This window comes from Mustela nivalis, assembly GCF_964662115.1.
Source record: "Mustela nivalis genome assembly, chromosome: 1".
In the NCBI taxonomy this organism is placed as follows: domain Eukaryota; kingdom Metazoa; phylum Chordata; class Mammalia; order Carnivora; family Mustelidae; genus Mustela; species Mustela nivalis.
The window spans coordinates 10,242,685-10,259,519 of NC_139020.1; the positions used below are offsets into that span (position 1 = coordinate 10,242,685).

A 16,835-nucleotide genomic window follows, 5' to 3' on the forward strand; every position below is an offset into this window, starting at 1 on the left:
CAGGTCATGATCTCAGGGCCCTGGAATCCAGCCCTGCATCAGGCTCCCTGCTAAGCAGGAAACCTCTTTCTCCCTCTCCCACTCACCCTGCTTGTGTTCCCTCTCTCTGTCAAATAAATAAAGAAAATCTTTAAAAAAATAAAAATAAAATAGGTTTCTGTTGTATTGCGTAGTTCTTAAAGATGCTACGTTTCCGTTGGGGACGATTTGCCCTTGTGAAGTGTTTGTTCTGTCTTCAGACTTCCAAATAAGCAAAAATGTCAGGAAAACAATACCCATAAAGTAACCTGGTGTTTCTGTTCATTCATCACTTCAGACTCTGCATTCCTGAATTAATGAATAAACACTCTGATGTCAAGCCAGCGAGCGAGTGATGCGGTTTTGAACCACAGCTTCTGGATAATACAGCTGGGTTATTTATAAAGTGAATTTATCACATGCAAAGCCGTGTTTTGTAATAAAGAAGGTTTGTGATTTATTAGTCTCCCCCCACCCCCCCTGCACTGCCATCACACAGGTCCTTCACTTCAAATTTGACTTTATTTTCACTAACTTGACAACATTTGTCACAATGGACATTGATTAAAATGCCATTAACATTGCCCAGAACTTAAAAGAGGTCTTCCACATAAAATATGGCTCCAATGAGCAAGTATAAATCACCGAGAGTAAAATGTCATCGATCTTGGTTGAGCGGCCACATGATCTCCGTGAAAGTTCTCCACAGCAAGCAAGGAACTGAGTGTCTCCTAACCAATGACAACTTGGGTTTGCTCCACAACAGGGCATCTCTTCAGACCCAGATATCAGATGTTGGCTTTGTAACTATTCTGTTTCTCAATGTCCCATTTTGAACCCTGCTGCACCCACGTTCTCGTGGAAGGTGGTCTTTGATTCTTCTAGATTCAAGATTTGACTCTTGTACTTCTCTTGCCAGTCTTCCACGATGTACTGGTGGTAGGGGTCGTTGGAGTGCTCCCGCCGCTTGGATTTCACCGTGCTCACCAGGATGGCTACGATGATGAACGAGAACATTCCTATCATCACCATGAGGTACAGGATGACGTAGTAGAAGTTCTCAGCATCGAGTTTGGCTTGTAGGGCTTCTTGCTCAGCTGTTGTGTTCCTGCGCCAGTTATCCATATAAGTAATAAACACCCTTTTGAAGACATCTTCCAGGGTCTGTGTCAGATTGGATAAAGTAGGCATAGCTCCCTCCTGCTGCAATTTGAGTGATAAAATAGATGAGCAAGGTGGAGAACACTGACTCTTTCTGCATTTGGCTACTTTAGGGGATAAAGTGAGGGGGAATACAAAGGGAGAGTTAATATTTCTTCTTACCTAGCTGGTGATTGATAGATCGAGTGCACTTTGTTGCTGTTGTTCTTTAAGCGTTGCGCATGCAAATTGATACATTTTTTGGATGCGGGTTACCTTACCATAAAAATTTGAGGGAGGGGGTGGCTGGGTGGCTCAGTGTGCTAAGCCTCTGCCTTCGGCTCAGGTCATGGTCCTGGGATTGAGCCAGCATTGGGCTCTCTGCTCAGCAGGGAACCTGCTTCCCCCTCTCCCTCTGCCTGCCTCTCTGTCTACTTGTGATCTCTTGTGTCTCTCTCTGTCAAATAAATAAAATCTTTTAAAAAATTCAATGATCAGTTACTTTAAGAAAATTTAATGGAGGATAAAACTATATATATATGTATATGTGTTAATTATGTGTGTGTATTGCTGGTGTGTGTGTGTAATTATTGGCTTAGGGTGTCATCTTTCCTACTCCACTGTCTTCTCCATGAGGACAGGACGCATATCTTCTTTGCCTGCCTTGGGACAGCTAATGTGCGCACAGAGCCTGACACATCAGAGACACGCAATGGATGCTGAATGAATAAATGGCTGTGCCGGGCACATGAGGGGCACTGGAAATGCAGAGATGATTAATGCATATGAGATTTCTGTCTGTGGAAGCTCAGGGTCATGGGAGAACTGCAAACAAACAGCAAGGAGAAGTAACAAAGAATTTTAAGAGGTCTGAACAAAGCAATAAGAGAGCTCAGAGAATGGAGCCGAACATGGTGCATTGATGGAGCAAACAGGTGCCAACAGAAGTGGAAGGAATGTAGGCAGGAAGAGAACCTGGGATTATCCAGAACCTACAGGTTTGCCCACTCAATAAAAGCCTGAACAACCCAATAGTGTGTTTGCCTAATGCCTTTCTGAAAACAATGCCCCTTCTCTTTAACAGGGCTTTTGTTTCCTCTTATGAGAAGAGAGGTTTCCGATCTCCCCACCTGCGGAAAGGGCACAAGTACATACCCAGGTCTTTCTCTGACGCCTTCCCAACATTTCATTCATTGAGAATTATGGTAACTAAGTTAATAGATTTTTTTCAATCGTTGTATTAGTCCTGTTGTTCCAAGAGCTCCCAGGTCTTTCTCTCACTCTTCCCTCCACCCAAAGCCTAGAGAGTTGAAAGGAAACTTGACAAATGAATAAGATTGCCCCAAAGTACATGCCAAGCACATGTTCAAAGCAACGTAATAAAGACTGCTTTCTCCTCTCTTAAAATAAAACAGTTTGCTGTGAGGAGTATAGCTAAGGTAGCTTTAATCCTACTCAAGACCTCACCGCTGGCTCCTTAACCCTCCCAGAGATGAGATCTGCTTCATTTTGGAGGCGTTCACACTTATTTCATCAATCAAAAGACAACCCACCCCTCTGTGCTATGTCGAGGCTGGTTTTACAGGGATGATTCCTTCACCTGTAAGCGTTCTCACCCTCTTTCTGCCAACCCTTCTCCACTTCTTCATCCAATAAAGAAACTTGTGATTTCACCAGCTTGTTTATCTCCCTGTTTCTGCACCATCTAGAGAAAATCCAGTTTCCTTTTGTGAAGCCAAATGGAAAACTCAACAGAACATAGAGACAAGTTAAGGGAAAAAAAAAAAAAAAAAAACACAGAAGCGCTAAGTGTACAGAAGAAAGGGCTGGTGGAGGGGTAGAGAAGTCCCAGGAGTGACTGATGAGGGAAATTTGGTCTGGGGGAGGCTGCTGAGCAGAGGCAGGCAGCAGAAAATTAGCCAGAATAAGGGGGAAATCCCCTTCTGGGCTGAGAATCAGCTCCCCTGCAATGTTTTTGCTAAGGTGCTGTCAAGATTGGAATTGTTCTAGTTATTTTTGCTCATCAGACGGCACTTTTTGGAAACTACTCCAGTAGCACTGGGCTGCACGGGGCCCAGCCTTGGATCTGAGTCTCTCCCCAGAGAGGTGACAGCACTGCAAACTCCTGAGTGCTCTGAGCTCATCTTCCCACACTGCCTCCCACATATCTCCTCTGTGGGCTGTGTCCTATGCTCAGAATTCCACCAGTGACGACTCTGAACAGAGGAAGGGCAGGAGCAAAGGGTAGGCTCACTGCCAACCCCCTTCTGCAAATGTTTTCATCAAAGCAATGGTACCACCTGTGAAAAATCTAGGCCAGCGCCTGACGATAAGAGTGCTCCATTGTGAGGCCCCGTCTTTTCAGGGCTGTGAGAGAATGGGGACCTAGGAGAGCTGTGTTTCGAGTCTCGGCAAGGCCATCCAGGACAGGGTGCCTCAAGGGAAGCCTCGAGATTCCACAGCTAAAACAGGAATGAGCCACTTTCAGTAAGTATTGAGGGGAAGGGGAGATGGAGCCCAGAGGAGAGAGGAGAGGGCGTTGGAGTAACCTCTGTCTTCTAATGTCCCTGAGTCACCCTGCAGAGAAGAAAGAAATGCAATTTCTACAGGACAAAGGAGCTGAGTCTCTCCAGGCTCACACATAAAAATGGCGGTACGGTACGTTCAAACCCTCCTACCCTCCTACCCTGTCTGTGGTCACGTCACCCACGAGCTTTTCCCCCAGGCTTCTGTCTCAGCCGGAGATCCTTTTCTGTGCTGCTTCTGCAAACTGCCAGGCTTGTCTATTTGCTTGTTTTCAATTACCCATGTATTGTGAATTATTCATGTGATACTCAAAACCACTCTACGACCCTGGGATTTTCACCTCCCTTTTACAGACCAGGAAACTGGCGTTCAGAGAGCTAAAGTCATTTGGATCACAATTATATGGGAACTTGAGCTGCTGGGGGGCAGGGATCTACGGTTTTACTCATCTTTGTATCCCAGGGCCCTGCATCGTGGTTGGTACATCGCAGATCTTCGCCAAATGGTGGTGAATCAATGACTGGTCCTCTCTCATGTACTATGGGTTTCGACTGGAAACTACTAGAACGGTGATTCTCAGCTTACTTGCAGGAGAGGAGGGGATTCACGAATTCCTTGAAAAATGGAATTCAACAAACCGATTCTATTCTTCTCCCCAGAAGTATGCATGTGCACATACAAAGCTCCACATTCAGTTTCAGGGGACTCCTGGTCCCCCAGAGCCCAACCGGGTATCCCCTGTGACAGAATATCTTTGAGTTGAGGGACCTCAGTGCCGGATTCCCCTGGAGCTCTTTGGGTTTGTTTAAGGTACGAGCATAGTAGCATTTGGCAACTTGCTGCTGGAGCTACTACTGGTTATTTGTTCAGCTTTTCCAACATGGACGAAGGCTCATGGCAAAACTTCTCGGGGCCTCTGGGTGGCTCAGTCGGTTGATTTTAGCTCTGGTCATGATCTCAGGATCGTGGGATCTGGCTCTGGAGGTTCTCTCTCTTTCTTCCTCTCCCTCTGCCCCTACCCACTTACCTCTCTCTGTCTAAAGTAACGAATAAATCTTTTTTTAAAGATTTTATTTATTTATTTGACAGAGATCACAAGGAGGCAGAGAGAGAGGAGGAAGCAGGCTCCCTGCTGAGCAGAGAGCCCGATGCGGGGCTCGATCCCAGGACCCTGGGATCATGACCTGAGGCTTTAACCCACTGAGCCACCCAGGCGCCCCACGAATAAATTTTTTAAAAAGCAGATTGGGAGGTGCTTCTTGATAAGACTTACTTATAGAGTGAAAAGGGCTCAAGTAGATTAAGTACCTGGCCCCTGGTACCAGGGAGGTGAAAAAAATTTTCAAAAAAAGTTGAGTCCAAGGGTGATTCATATTTTGAACACTGTTGCATGAGATATGGTTGAATAGTCCTTTGTTTGTTTCATAACAAAGGAGAAAGCGAATTGTTGTGTGAAAGCAATTTTACTGATGGACATTATGCTGGAAATTTCCAATAGGCTTAAATTCTTGATACTCAGAATAACTACTTAACTGATAGATACTGATCATATTCATTACACATAGTATCCCTCTCTGAGTAGAACACCATGGTAGGTGTTTAGTAATGTGAAGACCGTTACTTATGTTCTATTGAACCATATGAAATTGCCATTTCTGCATGTTAAGTATGGGCAGTGTCGGCAATTTCATATGGTTCAAACTAACATAGGGGAACCTATATTTTTAAGCATTTTCAATAAATAATTCTTAGTCAAAGAACAGGATGGGCCTCTAGAGATTATTTAGGCTGGCCTCCTCATCTGGCAGTTGCCGTAAGTATAGCCCACAGAGCTTAAGTCACCTGTCAAGCATCATAGGACTTACATGTTGGCCACGGCTCTGGAACTAGAAACCCAAGTCACCCAGGTTAGCACCCAGCACCCTCAGTGCCCTAGCAGAGGTCACACATTCCAGTAATGCCCCATTTCCATCGCCTGTGACCAGGCAGCTCAGCTGAGTTAAAGAAGTGAGACCAAGACCCCCGTTTCAGCTCCTGCACATCAAGTAGCTGCGCCCTATCTTCAGGACACAGAATGATCCCCTATTTCCAGCTGTGTTTGTCACAGGTGTGTGTCATTCACAACAAAGACAATCTGGACACTGTGAGGAAGGTAACACCCACTTGATCCCAAACCCCAAAGTTCTGAGTTCTTGAAAGATGGTGGTGGGGACCTGGGGTGGTGCCGTCAGTTATGCGACTTGTTCTTGGTTTCAGCTCAGGTCGTGATCTCAGGGTCATGAGGTCGAGTTCCGCATCTCAGGCTCCTTGTTCAGCAGGGAGTCTGCGTAAGACTATCTCCCTCTCTCTCTGCCCATACCCCCATCAAATAAATAATAATAATAATAATAATAATAATAATAAATCTTCCAAAGGAAAGAAGGAAAGATGGTGGACCGTTAGCATCACCTGAGTCTAACAAGGAGCGAAGGCTTTTGTTGTTTATCTTTTTGTTTTTTTAGAGTTTCAGAAAGAGTGGGAGTGCATAGTAGCAGGGAGGGGTGGGGGGGGGAGAGGGAGAGAGAGGATCTTAAGTTGGTTCCACATTCAGCACGGAACCAGACACAGGGCTCGATCTCATGACCCCAAGATACGATCTGTGCCAAAATCAAGAGTCAGACACTTAAACAACTGTACCCCCAAAGTCTTTCATTTTTTATATCAAGAATAGAAAAGGATGTGATTATCTGCATTTACCATGAACATTCCACCAAAACACTTTCAAAATTTTTATCAGAGCATGAAGAAATGAGGAAGGCAAACAATACCAAGAATTAGAATAAGAATGAGGGGGACAAGGAGAAAAAGAAGAGGAAGTAGGAGTGCCTGGGCGGCTCAGTTGTAAGCGTCTGCCTCTGGCTGAGAACATGATCCCAGGGTTCCGGGATGGAGCCCCACATTGGGCTCCCTGCGCAGCAGAAAGTCTGCTTTTCCCCCTTCCGCTCCCCCTGCTTGTGTTTTCTCTCTCATTGTGTGTCTCTCTGTCAAATAAATAAATAAAATCTTAAAAAAAAAAAGAAGAAGAAGAAGAAGAGGAAGTAGAATAAGAAGGAGTAGAAGGAAAAGAACAGAGAGAGAGAAAAAAGAAGAAAAGAAGCAAAAGCCATCTTGTACCAGGAAAATCACTCCTTTTATAATTTCTGGGAAGGGAAATCGATCGCTTTGTTACTTAATTTCTCAGAAACTAATTTGCTGTGGAAGCTTACCTAGGCAGTGCGTGGGCAGTACAAAATCCCCTGCTACAAAGCCAGGCTGTTCTAAACCTCCTGGTTGGTGTTGGCAAGCTCTCAGGAACTCTGCATAAATCTCAGCCTGCCAGGCCCCCCTCTGCTTGCAGCCAACCAAGCCTTTGTGAGCCGCGGTCTGCAATCTAGGCTTTTATGAACCCAAATATTTAATCTAATCTCACGTGGAAAGTTAAATACGGGCCGGCCTTTGGGAATTAACCTTGGTGCCTGATGAGGTGTACCTACTTGGAGGCTGGCATTAGGTAGAGGAAAATTCTCTCCTTGGGCCCCGTGATGCCAGCCCCAGCCAGGACACTGCCTGGCCACAGTGAGCCCCCCTCCTCAGGGAAAGGCTTGGTGGACAGCACCGTTCCCTGCAGGACTTGTGCCGAGGGCAAGCATCCCAGAGAGATGAGATAAACACGGCCATCTCTGGGAATGTGGGTTGAGGGGAAGGCCAGTATGCCTCCAGGCCAACACCCCTATGCTAACCACCTGCTCATAAACCTAACTTTATTTGTTTTTAAAGTTTTTAAGTTTATTTTTATTGATTTTACAGAGAGAGAGGGAACGCAAGCAGGGGGAGTGGGAGAGGGAGAGACAGGCTTCCCACTGAGCAGGGAGCCCCATGCAGGGCTCAATCCCAGCAGCCTGGGATCATGACCTGAGCCAAAGGCAGATGCTTAACCGACTCAGCCACCCAGGTGCCCCAAACCTAATTTTCTTTAAATACCCACTCTTTGAGACTATTTTCATGTGGCTTTAGAGCGACATTGTTATTTTACACAATAGAAACTGGCCACAATAAGGGTACTGTACAAAGAACACGGAAGCAAGTCCAGGGAATTATGGAAAGACCCCAAAAAAGCTAAATGCTCTCTGCTTACCAAAAGATCCTTTTCTATCATGGTGGGAGTCCTTGGAATTAGGGTGTTATCACGTGCCCGGTCCTTCTCAAATGCTTTCATTGTCTTAGGCTCATGCAGTCATAACAACACAATGTAAGGGACCCTGAGCTTTACAGCTAAGGAATCCAGGCACAAAGGGTTCCAGAGATCGGGATGACATAGAGGTAGAGCCAGGATTTGAGCCTAACCCTGAATGGTGGCCACAGTAGTGACATACAACCAAAATCACGCCAAGGTCAGAGGGCTGCCCATCCCTCTGTCATATAGCTGTGCAAAGTAAGAGGACCTGTGTTTTACAATGGAATTTTGTCATCAAACGGTGATCTGAGCGATGTGGCTTGAGGTGCACTGGGTGGCAAGAGAAAAGTGGCTGGGATCTCAAATTATCTACAATTCGTAGTAGTTAACATAGTGGGTGTGAGCTAAAGAAATGCAAGTTTCTCTGTAACTCCACGCCAGCCTCTCATGACGTCATATGTCCTCATAGATTGTCTTCACTGAACACAATTAGGCAACCTCAACCACACAAAAACGGTTGGATGGTCCAGCGGGGTGGAAAGCATCTCCATAGAAACGGAAGCCCTTCCAAGGGCTCCCAGGGACAGTCCACTGGGGCAACTCTGCCACCTACTGGTGGAAGCGAGGAGCAGAGACCAAAGTCTCCCTCACTCCTGAACAGGTCTTGACCATTTAATTTGGTGTCTTGCCTTCTCCTAGGGCAAAGTTGAGGAGAATCAAAACGGCGTGCAAGTCTACACTTCAGTAATTTGAGGCCGAACTGGAAGGCAGTACATCACAGAGGCTGAGAGCTTGGCTTTGGAGGCTGACAAACCAGGTGAGCAAATTAGTTATATTCCCAATCTCTGGATTTTTTTTTTTTTAGTATTTTAGAAGTAGGACCTTCTGCTGTTATTTTTAAGAGAAGGATGCAGAAGGACATGGCAGTGAGAAGCAGATCTTGAGCAGACCTCACCAAGGAAAAGAATATTTAAGCACTGTGTGAAGAGTACCTCCGTAGTGGTTTATTTTTAGATAGCTCCTACTTGTGCCCTGATACTCAATTCACACAACTGGAATGAGATGAGCACTGACAAAGTGGTTGCAGAAACAGAGTATAAACACAACCCAAGCATCTGCTGCAGGCTGGGGAAGACAACGGGAGGAGGTCAGAGCTGTTTCATGTCTCCCCCTGAAAGGCTTCAGTCCACCTGGCCTCTGCAAAAGGCTCTCGGTAGATCCGCTCTGCATTGTCTCCAACAGGAGAGCAAAGTGGTATCTGCCAGAAAGCGAGTTTCATAAAAGCAAATGTTCTCTTTGAAAATCAAATTACAACCCACACCTTTACAGAACTCCTCTGCCTACATATGGCATATGTTTTTAAAGCCCAGAGAGTTGAGTCTGCTTTGGGTTTAAAATTGGATGTGACTCAGTTCCACATCCAGCACTAATAAGCCCAAAATTCCTTCGAAAGATAAGAACAGTGGAAGACTGTCTAGAATTGAACCTGCCTTTCAAGCTACTAGTACTGTTTTTAGGGCACCACTATGTTACAAATCAAAAGGCTCGCAACTGCTAGTGGCCAGTAAGGGGGAATGTAGGAAGTAGAGTAATTGACTTTGGAGAATTTCAAGTCAGTCAATGTCACTCTGCTCAAGCCGATCCTAGTAGGAGATAGCCCATGTAGGCTTTACCTACTGACCTACTATTACGGTGGGTAACTCTATGTCCACAGCCTCTTAACTTCTCCACACCCTTCCAGTATATCACAGTTTACAGTTAAATCCACATTCAGACTGCATTTCTATGGTGATGGAAATATTGTTCTTTGATGACCCAGTCACCTCTCTCCTATACAAATTTTGGTTTTCAAGGAGTAAATTATGATTTTTTTTCCTTTAATCCCTACCCCTCAATGGCTCCCATTCAGTCTACTTTCTTCAAACCGCCCTCCTCCCATTATGCACTGCCCAACCTACGCCACAGTACATGGCATCCCTGCCCAACTCAGACTATAAAAAAGACAAGGAAAATAAAGTAGGGGGACTGGTGACAGATTGGGAGAGCAGGAAAACACCTGTCTGAGAAGATGTCATTTGAAGTGAAGAAGAAGTGATCCGTGTGAAGATCTGGGGAAGAGCATTCCAGGGAAAGGGAACAGCCGATGCCAAGGTGCTGTGGTCAGCTGGATAACGGCCCGTCATAGATGTCCGCACCTTAATCCCTGGAACCTGTGAACATGTTTCCTTTGTGTGGTAAAAGGGAATTTGTGGTTGTGATTGAATAATAGTCTTGTGATGATGAGAAAATTACCCTGGATTGTCTGGGCAGGTCTAATACAATCACCAAGGTCCTCAGTAGAGGACCGTAGGAGGGTCAGTTAGACGTGATGTGAAAGTAGAGGTTGGTGTGGTATGAAGAAAGGCCACCACCCTTCTTCAATTAGGGCAGCCTAATTCCAGAAGAAGCAGGCTCTCCCTCCAGAGCCTCCAGAAGGAGCCATCCTATCCACACTTTGGACTTCTGACCACCAGAACTTCAAGAGAATAAATTTGTGTTGTTTAGGTTACTTCGTTTATGGTATTTTTTTATAGCAACAATCCGAAACTATTACAGAAGAGCAGGGAGACAGGATCAGACTACAAGATGAAGAAGAGGTCAGAGAAGGGGACCAGGGGCTAGGTCCTCTATGGCATCAGGCATTCTGGACTTTATTCTGAAGCAGCTGGGAAACCAGTGGAGAGATTCATACAGGGACGAGCATGTGCTGATTTATGAGGTCCCTCTTAGAAGTGGATGAATGGGGACAAAGAGTGAAAAGTTGCTACACAAGGCAGTGTGGAGGGTCATCCAAAAAATTAAAACTAGAACTACAGTATGATCCAGGAACCCTAGGTCTGGGAATTTATCCCAAAGAACTGAAATCAGGATCTTGAAGGATATCTGTATCCCCATGTGCATTGCGACACTGTGCCCAGCAGCCAAGATATGGATCATCGATAGATAAATGAGTGAAGAATGTGCGGTGTACACGTATGATGGAATATTAGTCCACCTTTAAAGAGGAAACTCCTCTGTGACAACACAGAGACACCCAGAGGACATGATGCTGAGTGAAATCAGCCGGTCACAGAAAAACAAACACTGTCTGTTTGCACTTCTCTGAAATGTCTAAACTAGTTCAGAGAATCAGAGAGTAGAATGGTGGTTGCCGGGAACTAGCAGGACGTGGAGATGGGGAGCGACTGCCCAACAGGCACAAGGTTTCAGTCAGGCAAGATGAGAAATTTCCAGAGATCTGCTGTCTATCATGGTCCCTGGAGTCAGCAATGCAGTGTCGTGCACGTGAAGATCATTGAGAAGGTAGAGCATATGTAAATGTTCTTACCACAGGAAAATCAAATAAAAAAATGAAGGAATTCTCTTCTGGTTAGCAACGTTAAGGAGAAAGCACAACTTTACCGAGTATCCAGAAAAGGGATGGCTCAGGGGCACCTGCTGTCCAGTTCTGGAGAATTCCTGAGGACCACTTTCTATTGTATGGTCCTTCAAGCTTGATAGGTTCCCCTCCTCTAGGGCTAGAGAAACAGAGTCTACACTAGAGGCTGCCATGTTCAGAACAGCCACACTGTGTCCCCACAATGCTGTCAAGCATGCGTGACTCATAAAGCTACTGAGTCCAGAGGTGTTCAGTTGTACAAAGCTGATAAAAATGGGCTCGTGCTGCTCTGGGTGGGAGAGTCCTTCTCCCTGCCTGCCCTCACTGCCAACACCCCTCGGGAAGACTTTGGGTTGACCTCTTTTTTAATTTTGGTTTTAGAACATAATGAATACAACCATGCTATGTCTTTCTTGTTTATTATTTTTATTTTGAAATCATGATAGATTCGGAGGAAGTGGCAAAAATGCTGAGTCCCACCTGCCTTCCAGCCAGCCTTCCCCAGTGGTGACATCATACACAACCAGAATATAATATCAAAACCAGGAAACCAGGGGCCCCTGAGTGACTCAGTCAGTTAAGCCTCCTACTCTTGGGTTCTGCTCAGGTCATGATCTCAGCATCGTGAGATCAAGCCGAGTCTGCTTAAGACACTCTCTTCCTCTGCCTCTACCCTCCATGTCACAAATAAATAAAGCTTAAAAAAAAAAAAAACCTGGAAAATGGATATTGATACAGGGCTGTCAACTAGCCCACAGACCAAATCCAGATTTCACCATTTTTAACCTGCACTCATCTGAGTGTGCGCGTGTGTGTAGTTTGATGCGTCTTCAACTGCTACGTCATCTGTGGAACCAACACCACCATCAGGGTAAAAGCTTCCCTCATCACCATTAATAAATTAACCTTTCCACGTCCCCCTTTTCCACTTGCACCCCTTTCTTGTATCCCTATTCCCTGGTTGCCCTCTCTATAAATCTGCCACTTCTAGAATGTTCTATAATAAGTAGGATTGTACACTATAAAACCCTTTGAGATGGGCTTTTCACCCACTCAGCGTGATTTCCGTGAGATCTGAGTGAGTTGGGTACATCCACGCTGCCCACTGACTTTTACTCCAGTCGACAGATGTTCAACACTCTTCTGCCGAAAGGTATTTGAGTTGTTTTCAGCTTTTTGCTATTGTGAATAGAGCTGCTATGAACATTTATATACAGATTTGGGCGTGAATGTAAGTTTTCATTGCTCTGGGGTTAGCATTCAAGAGAGCGGTTGCTGGATCAGATCACAGAGGCATGTTTGGTTTGATAAGAAACTGCCGAATTAGTTTCCAGAGATCCTGCACCATTTTACATTCTGACCAGCAACGAATGAAAATTCTCGTTGTTCCATATTCTCACCAGCGAAGCTCTATGTTTTGTACCCAGAGTTATGAACTCTTGGGATTCTAAAAGATTAGAACTATAAGAGATTAGAACTATATTCTTGTGCAGTCTACTCCATTGATTCTGCTCAGGGAGGATGCAGATGTGGGGGAGGGTTCTGACCACCCCTTGTCCCTTTGTCCAATTCTTCTGTTACTTGTACCGCCCTCCCTGAGTCCCAGGCTCGGGCAAAACTGCCTCCACTTTACGACATCTCTGGAAACTTGTGAAAGGTCCTGCTCTCAGGGCAGGACCTGAGAGCCTTGTTCAAGCCCCAGGGGGATGTCTTGCCCCGAAAACTTGACCTTGTGCTTTGCTGCCATTGAAGAAACCAGGCTCCGGCTGCACCTACCAAAGCGCACACAGCTCTCAGTGCATCGTCTTCTTTCAGGAAATTACTAACAGCACCGAAGTTCAAATACAATCTGAAGTTACAGCCCACAGCCCACTTCCCCAGGCTCACCCGGCCTCCTGCCCAGCAGTCATGTCAAGACCCATTGCCTCTAGCTCAGCTACTTCCATCTGTGGCGCACCTTCTGTGTGTCAGGCAATGTGCGAGGCACTTGATGTTTTCCTTCACCCCAAGTCTGCAAGGCGGAGGCAATGAGCCCCATTCGACAGATGAGGAAAAATGGCTGGAGAAGTCATGACCAAACTCAAAAGTTTCAGAATACGAAACCAAGGTATAAGTCGTTATTATACAGAGCGTGCATAAAATATTCTTTGGGGTGTAGGCGAAGTGGCCTTCCCGGTGGTCATCGTCTGAGTTTCAATGCGCAGTGCACCTCTCCCTGGGTTCCATGCCTGAAACTCGCATAGCGGACACCAGGTGGCGCCAACGCTAAGCTTTTCGCTCCGCGGGGACCAGTCTGACTTCCCTGAAGCCGCTGCTGATTCCATCGCTGGTGCGAGCTTCCAGCACAACTCCAGCGTTTCTAGCACGTTATTTTATTTTATTTTTTTTAATAGCAGACATCCTTAAAAATCAAATCATCACATAGTAACATCTGCACATCTTTCTGAAAGGCTTACACTTTACAGCAAAAAGCCAGGAAATGCAACCTCAAGGTGGAACATAGCACCTTCCCACTAAACATCAACTGTTTAAAACTGCTGGTTCTCCAAACTTCAACTTTTCCATATATGGATATTCTTGAGAAACAGATCACTGTTCCAGACCCTTCCTGCATTTTGAATGCTTAAAAGCTATGAATTTCCCTGCAGTTCTCTGCGGAGACAGAGTTCAGACCTATCTGCACTTTTGTTTACTACTGAGCTTGTTTGGGGATATTTTAAGAACTGAAGCCCTCTTGTTTTGCTGCGATGCCCAGCTCCTTATAATCTCCTAATTGCCCTGTTTCTTTCTGTGTGGATGAATTACGTTCTGGTTCTTTGTTCTCCGGAACGAAAACACACGGACGGGGCAAGGCGAGTGCTTCTTTCACACCGGCCTCTGGCCCCAGCGCCCCCTTATGTCCCTCTATTCAGGAGTTCTTCTCCCTAATTCTCTTTTCTTTGCCGTTTCAACCAGCTGCCCCACTTGTACGGGCTCGTCTGGGAATTCTTTTCCAGTCTGCACCCACGAGAATCCCCTTGATCCCAGGCAAAGTGGGACCGTTTGCAATCCCGGCTGTCGGTTTGAGCAGAAGTGACCCTGCGCTGAATTTTAGGTTAAGATTTGACTTCAGTCCTGGTGACAGGCTTCCTTCTCCGCGGCGTTAGTTGTGACTCATTCATTTGCTCAGCAAATGGGTGCCCAGTAAACCTCAACACTCTGGCATCCCGGATCTCTCACAATGGGTCCTGACGTGCCACCTCTGCTGGACTATGAGGCCAACGATCCGTGTCATATCCCTTCTAAGACTTGCAGTGCCAGACGCAGCATCTAATCTGAACAGATACCTCAATAACGGTTATTAAATGAAAAGAAAAACAAATGAATGCCCCTCTCCCCCTCGAGGTTACTGCTTCTCTATGGTTCCCAGAATGTCATTACTTTGGAAACTTACAAGCCCTTGCTTGGAGCCAAAGATGTCATGCGGGGTCTCGGCTATGAGAGGGACAGCAGTGTCCAGTAGTGTTCAGAACCTGCCTCCAATTCCAAATTCCTGGTTACCCTTCTGGGAATAAAATCTCCCCGAGTTTGTTTTCCGTGGGGTTTAGATTTAGGTTTATGAGAAGCTAGCATTTAGGAGGGACCCATAACTCAAGAGCCCTCTTCATTTCGCACCAGACCTCAAAATTTCAGAAGAGGAGGTAGTGGTTGCAGGAGTGGGAGAAAGGAATTTGCCGGAGAGATTGTCCTCTATTCCCAAATAAGTTCTGTCTCTCTTTCCCAGCCAGACTCTCTATAAAAGGGAAAACTGGACAACGGGCGGTGGGAAAGCAGTGAGTCCTGGCAACTAGCTTCAAGCCTCGTACACCACGCTGTTTACAAATTCCAGCAGCCAGCCCCGGGATCCAAATGTAGACAACTCTGTTTATGTAACTAAAATAGATGCTTATACCGTGTGATTAAGGTGGCTCGGGGAGCTGGGCCACTGCGAGGCGACGTTCGCTGCAGCCCCGGGCAGAATATGGGAGCCCTGGGCCCCTGGCGGGTGTGAGGTTGATTAGATTGGTTTTCTGGCCGAGCTGTCTCCCGGGGTAGGCACATGGCAGGTGCATGGGAGAGCAGAGGAGCCACAACCTGGCGTCTTTTGTTGCTGTCGGTCACAGAGGATGGAGTTGTCATCCAAGAGAGACCGGCACTGCACTGTGCCCTCTGGGCTGCCTCTTCTCCCTGCATGGGGTCTGGAATGAACCCCCGCTCCTGCCCCACCAGGAGAGGATTTGTTCCAACACTCGGTGGCACTCCCTGGGTCCATAAAGAGGCTCAAGCGTTCTAGGGACAGTAGATGTACAGCTCCGTGAAACGCTCCGTCCGCTCACCATGGCTTTCACATCTCTGCACCCTCCACTTTGTGACTGGGAGGCCTGTTCTTCTAGAAGCAGCGCAAGCTTCCCTTCTGGACATTCCCCAAACCCTCCCAGGCTGGAAGCGGTCACGGTGCCCTTCTCTGGGCACTGAGATCCCCCAGCCCTGGGTCTACCCACTGCACTCCTGGGAGAGCTCTTGGGGGTCAGGGTCTGCATCTTAACATCTTTATACCAGACTTGGCCCCAGCAGAGTGGCCGGTGTGGGCAATCAAGCTGGCCAATGGCTTGGGTTATTGAGTCACGGGAAGACGCCATCCAGGGGCCAGGGGACTAGAGAGCAGGAGCAGAAGGGCCACAGGGGTGCTGATCACTGCGTGGACTCCCTGAGGCCCAGAGAGGCCCTCGTTCACACGGCTCCCTGGCTGGGTGTGGCCGCCCATGCTGGGCCCCTCATGGCTCTTCCTTCTCCAGCCTCCTTGGTCTTCTCAGCTTTGGAAAGAGCCATGTAGCTTGGGGCCCTTTGCACACTCTTTGTTCTCCCGAGAATTGCTGTCCCACTGACCCAGATCCACTGTCCGATTCATCGTAATCACCGCAAATGCCAAGGGAGTTGAGGCCAACATCCTTGACAGCACCTCCGCTCGGTCTAGACTAAGTTCCCTCCTTCTATGTTTGCCCCCCACACCAGGGGCTACTATAATGTCTGATGTGTGCTCACTGCCTTCCTGGGGACAGGGTTTAATCCCTGGGATTAAACTCAATCATTGTGTGATCATTTGCTTACTGTCTATTTTCCGTCTAGAATCTGGAGGACAGGAAACCCGTCCTCCCTAGCTTCCCATGCCCAGCCCAGTTACCTGGCTTCATAGAAGCAAATGAACTAATGAGTGGATGAATTAATTAACCAACTAAAGGAGGCCTGGAAAAACTCAGGAGAGAGAACCTGGAGCAGTCAGATTCAAGGTCACCTTGAGCCAGGAAAGAGCAAGCTAGAACTTGGTGGCGGCCCACCACAGAAGGAGCTTCCAGGGAACAAAGGGGCAACTGTCCTCTGCCCCAATCAACAGGATCTTCCAAGGCAACACATCTGAGGAGAAAAGGCAACAGAAAGACCCCACAGTTTTAAGCTGAGTGTCTTGTACTCTTTCTCTTTGGAAAAAAACAATAAAGGGTTCTTCTCGGAGTCCTTAAGGGGGTG

General features: G+C 46.7%; 1 protein-coding gene and 1 long non-coding RNA gene across 5 annotated transcripts; one reads left to right on the forward strand and one right to left on the reverse strand.

The window, feature by feature from the left end:
* Window positions 1–521: 521 nt before the first annotated feature.
* Window positions 522–7,107, reverse strand: KCNE2 (potassium voltage-gated channel subfamily E regulatory subunit 2). Of its 3 annotated transcripts, none has more exons than XM_082723123.1 (2): window positions 6,930–7,107; window positions 522–1,221 (listed from the first exon to the last, which is right to left on the reverse strand). In XM_082723123.1, the coding sequence occupies exon 2, from the start codon at window positions 1,207–1,209 to the stop codon at window positions 838–840; it is 372 nt and encodes a 123-aa protein (XP_082579249.1). In that variant the 5' UTR covers window positions 1,210–1,221; window positions 6,930–7,107; the 3' UTR covers window positions 522–837. The 3 variants fall into 3 exon arrangements, with proteins under 3 accessions (XP_082579249.1, XP_082579250.1, XP_082579251.1); XM_082723124.1 differs by lacking the exon at window positions 6,930–7,107 and adding an exon at window positions 3,845–3,926; XM_082723125.1 differs by lacking the exon at window positions 6,930–7,107 and adding an exon at window positions 1,342–1,482.
* On the forward strand, window positions 3,461–12,008 carry LOC309860746. Of its 2 annotated transcripts, XR_014309600.1 has the most exons (4): window positions 3,461–3,645; window positions 3,731–3,816; window positions 8,576–8,693; window positions 11,741–12,008. It is a non-coding gene; the product is annotated as an uncharacterized lncRNA (long non-coding RNA). The 2 variants fall into 2 exon arrangements; XR_014309599.1 differs by having other exon boundaries at window positions 3,461–3,816.
* The last annotated feature ends 4,827 nt before the right edge of the window (window positions 12,009–16,835 follow it).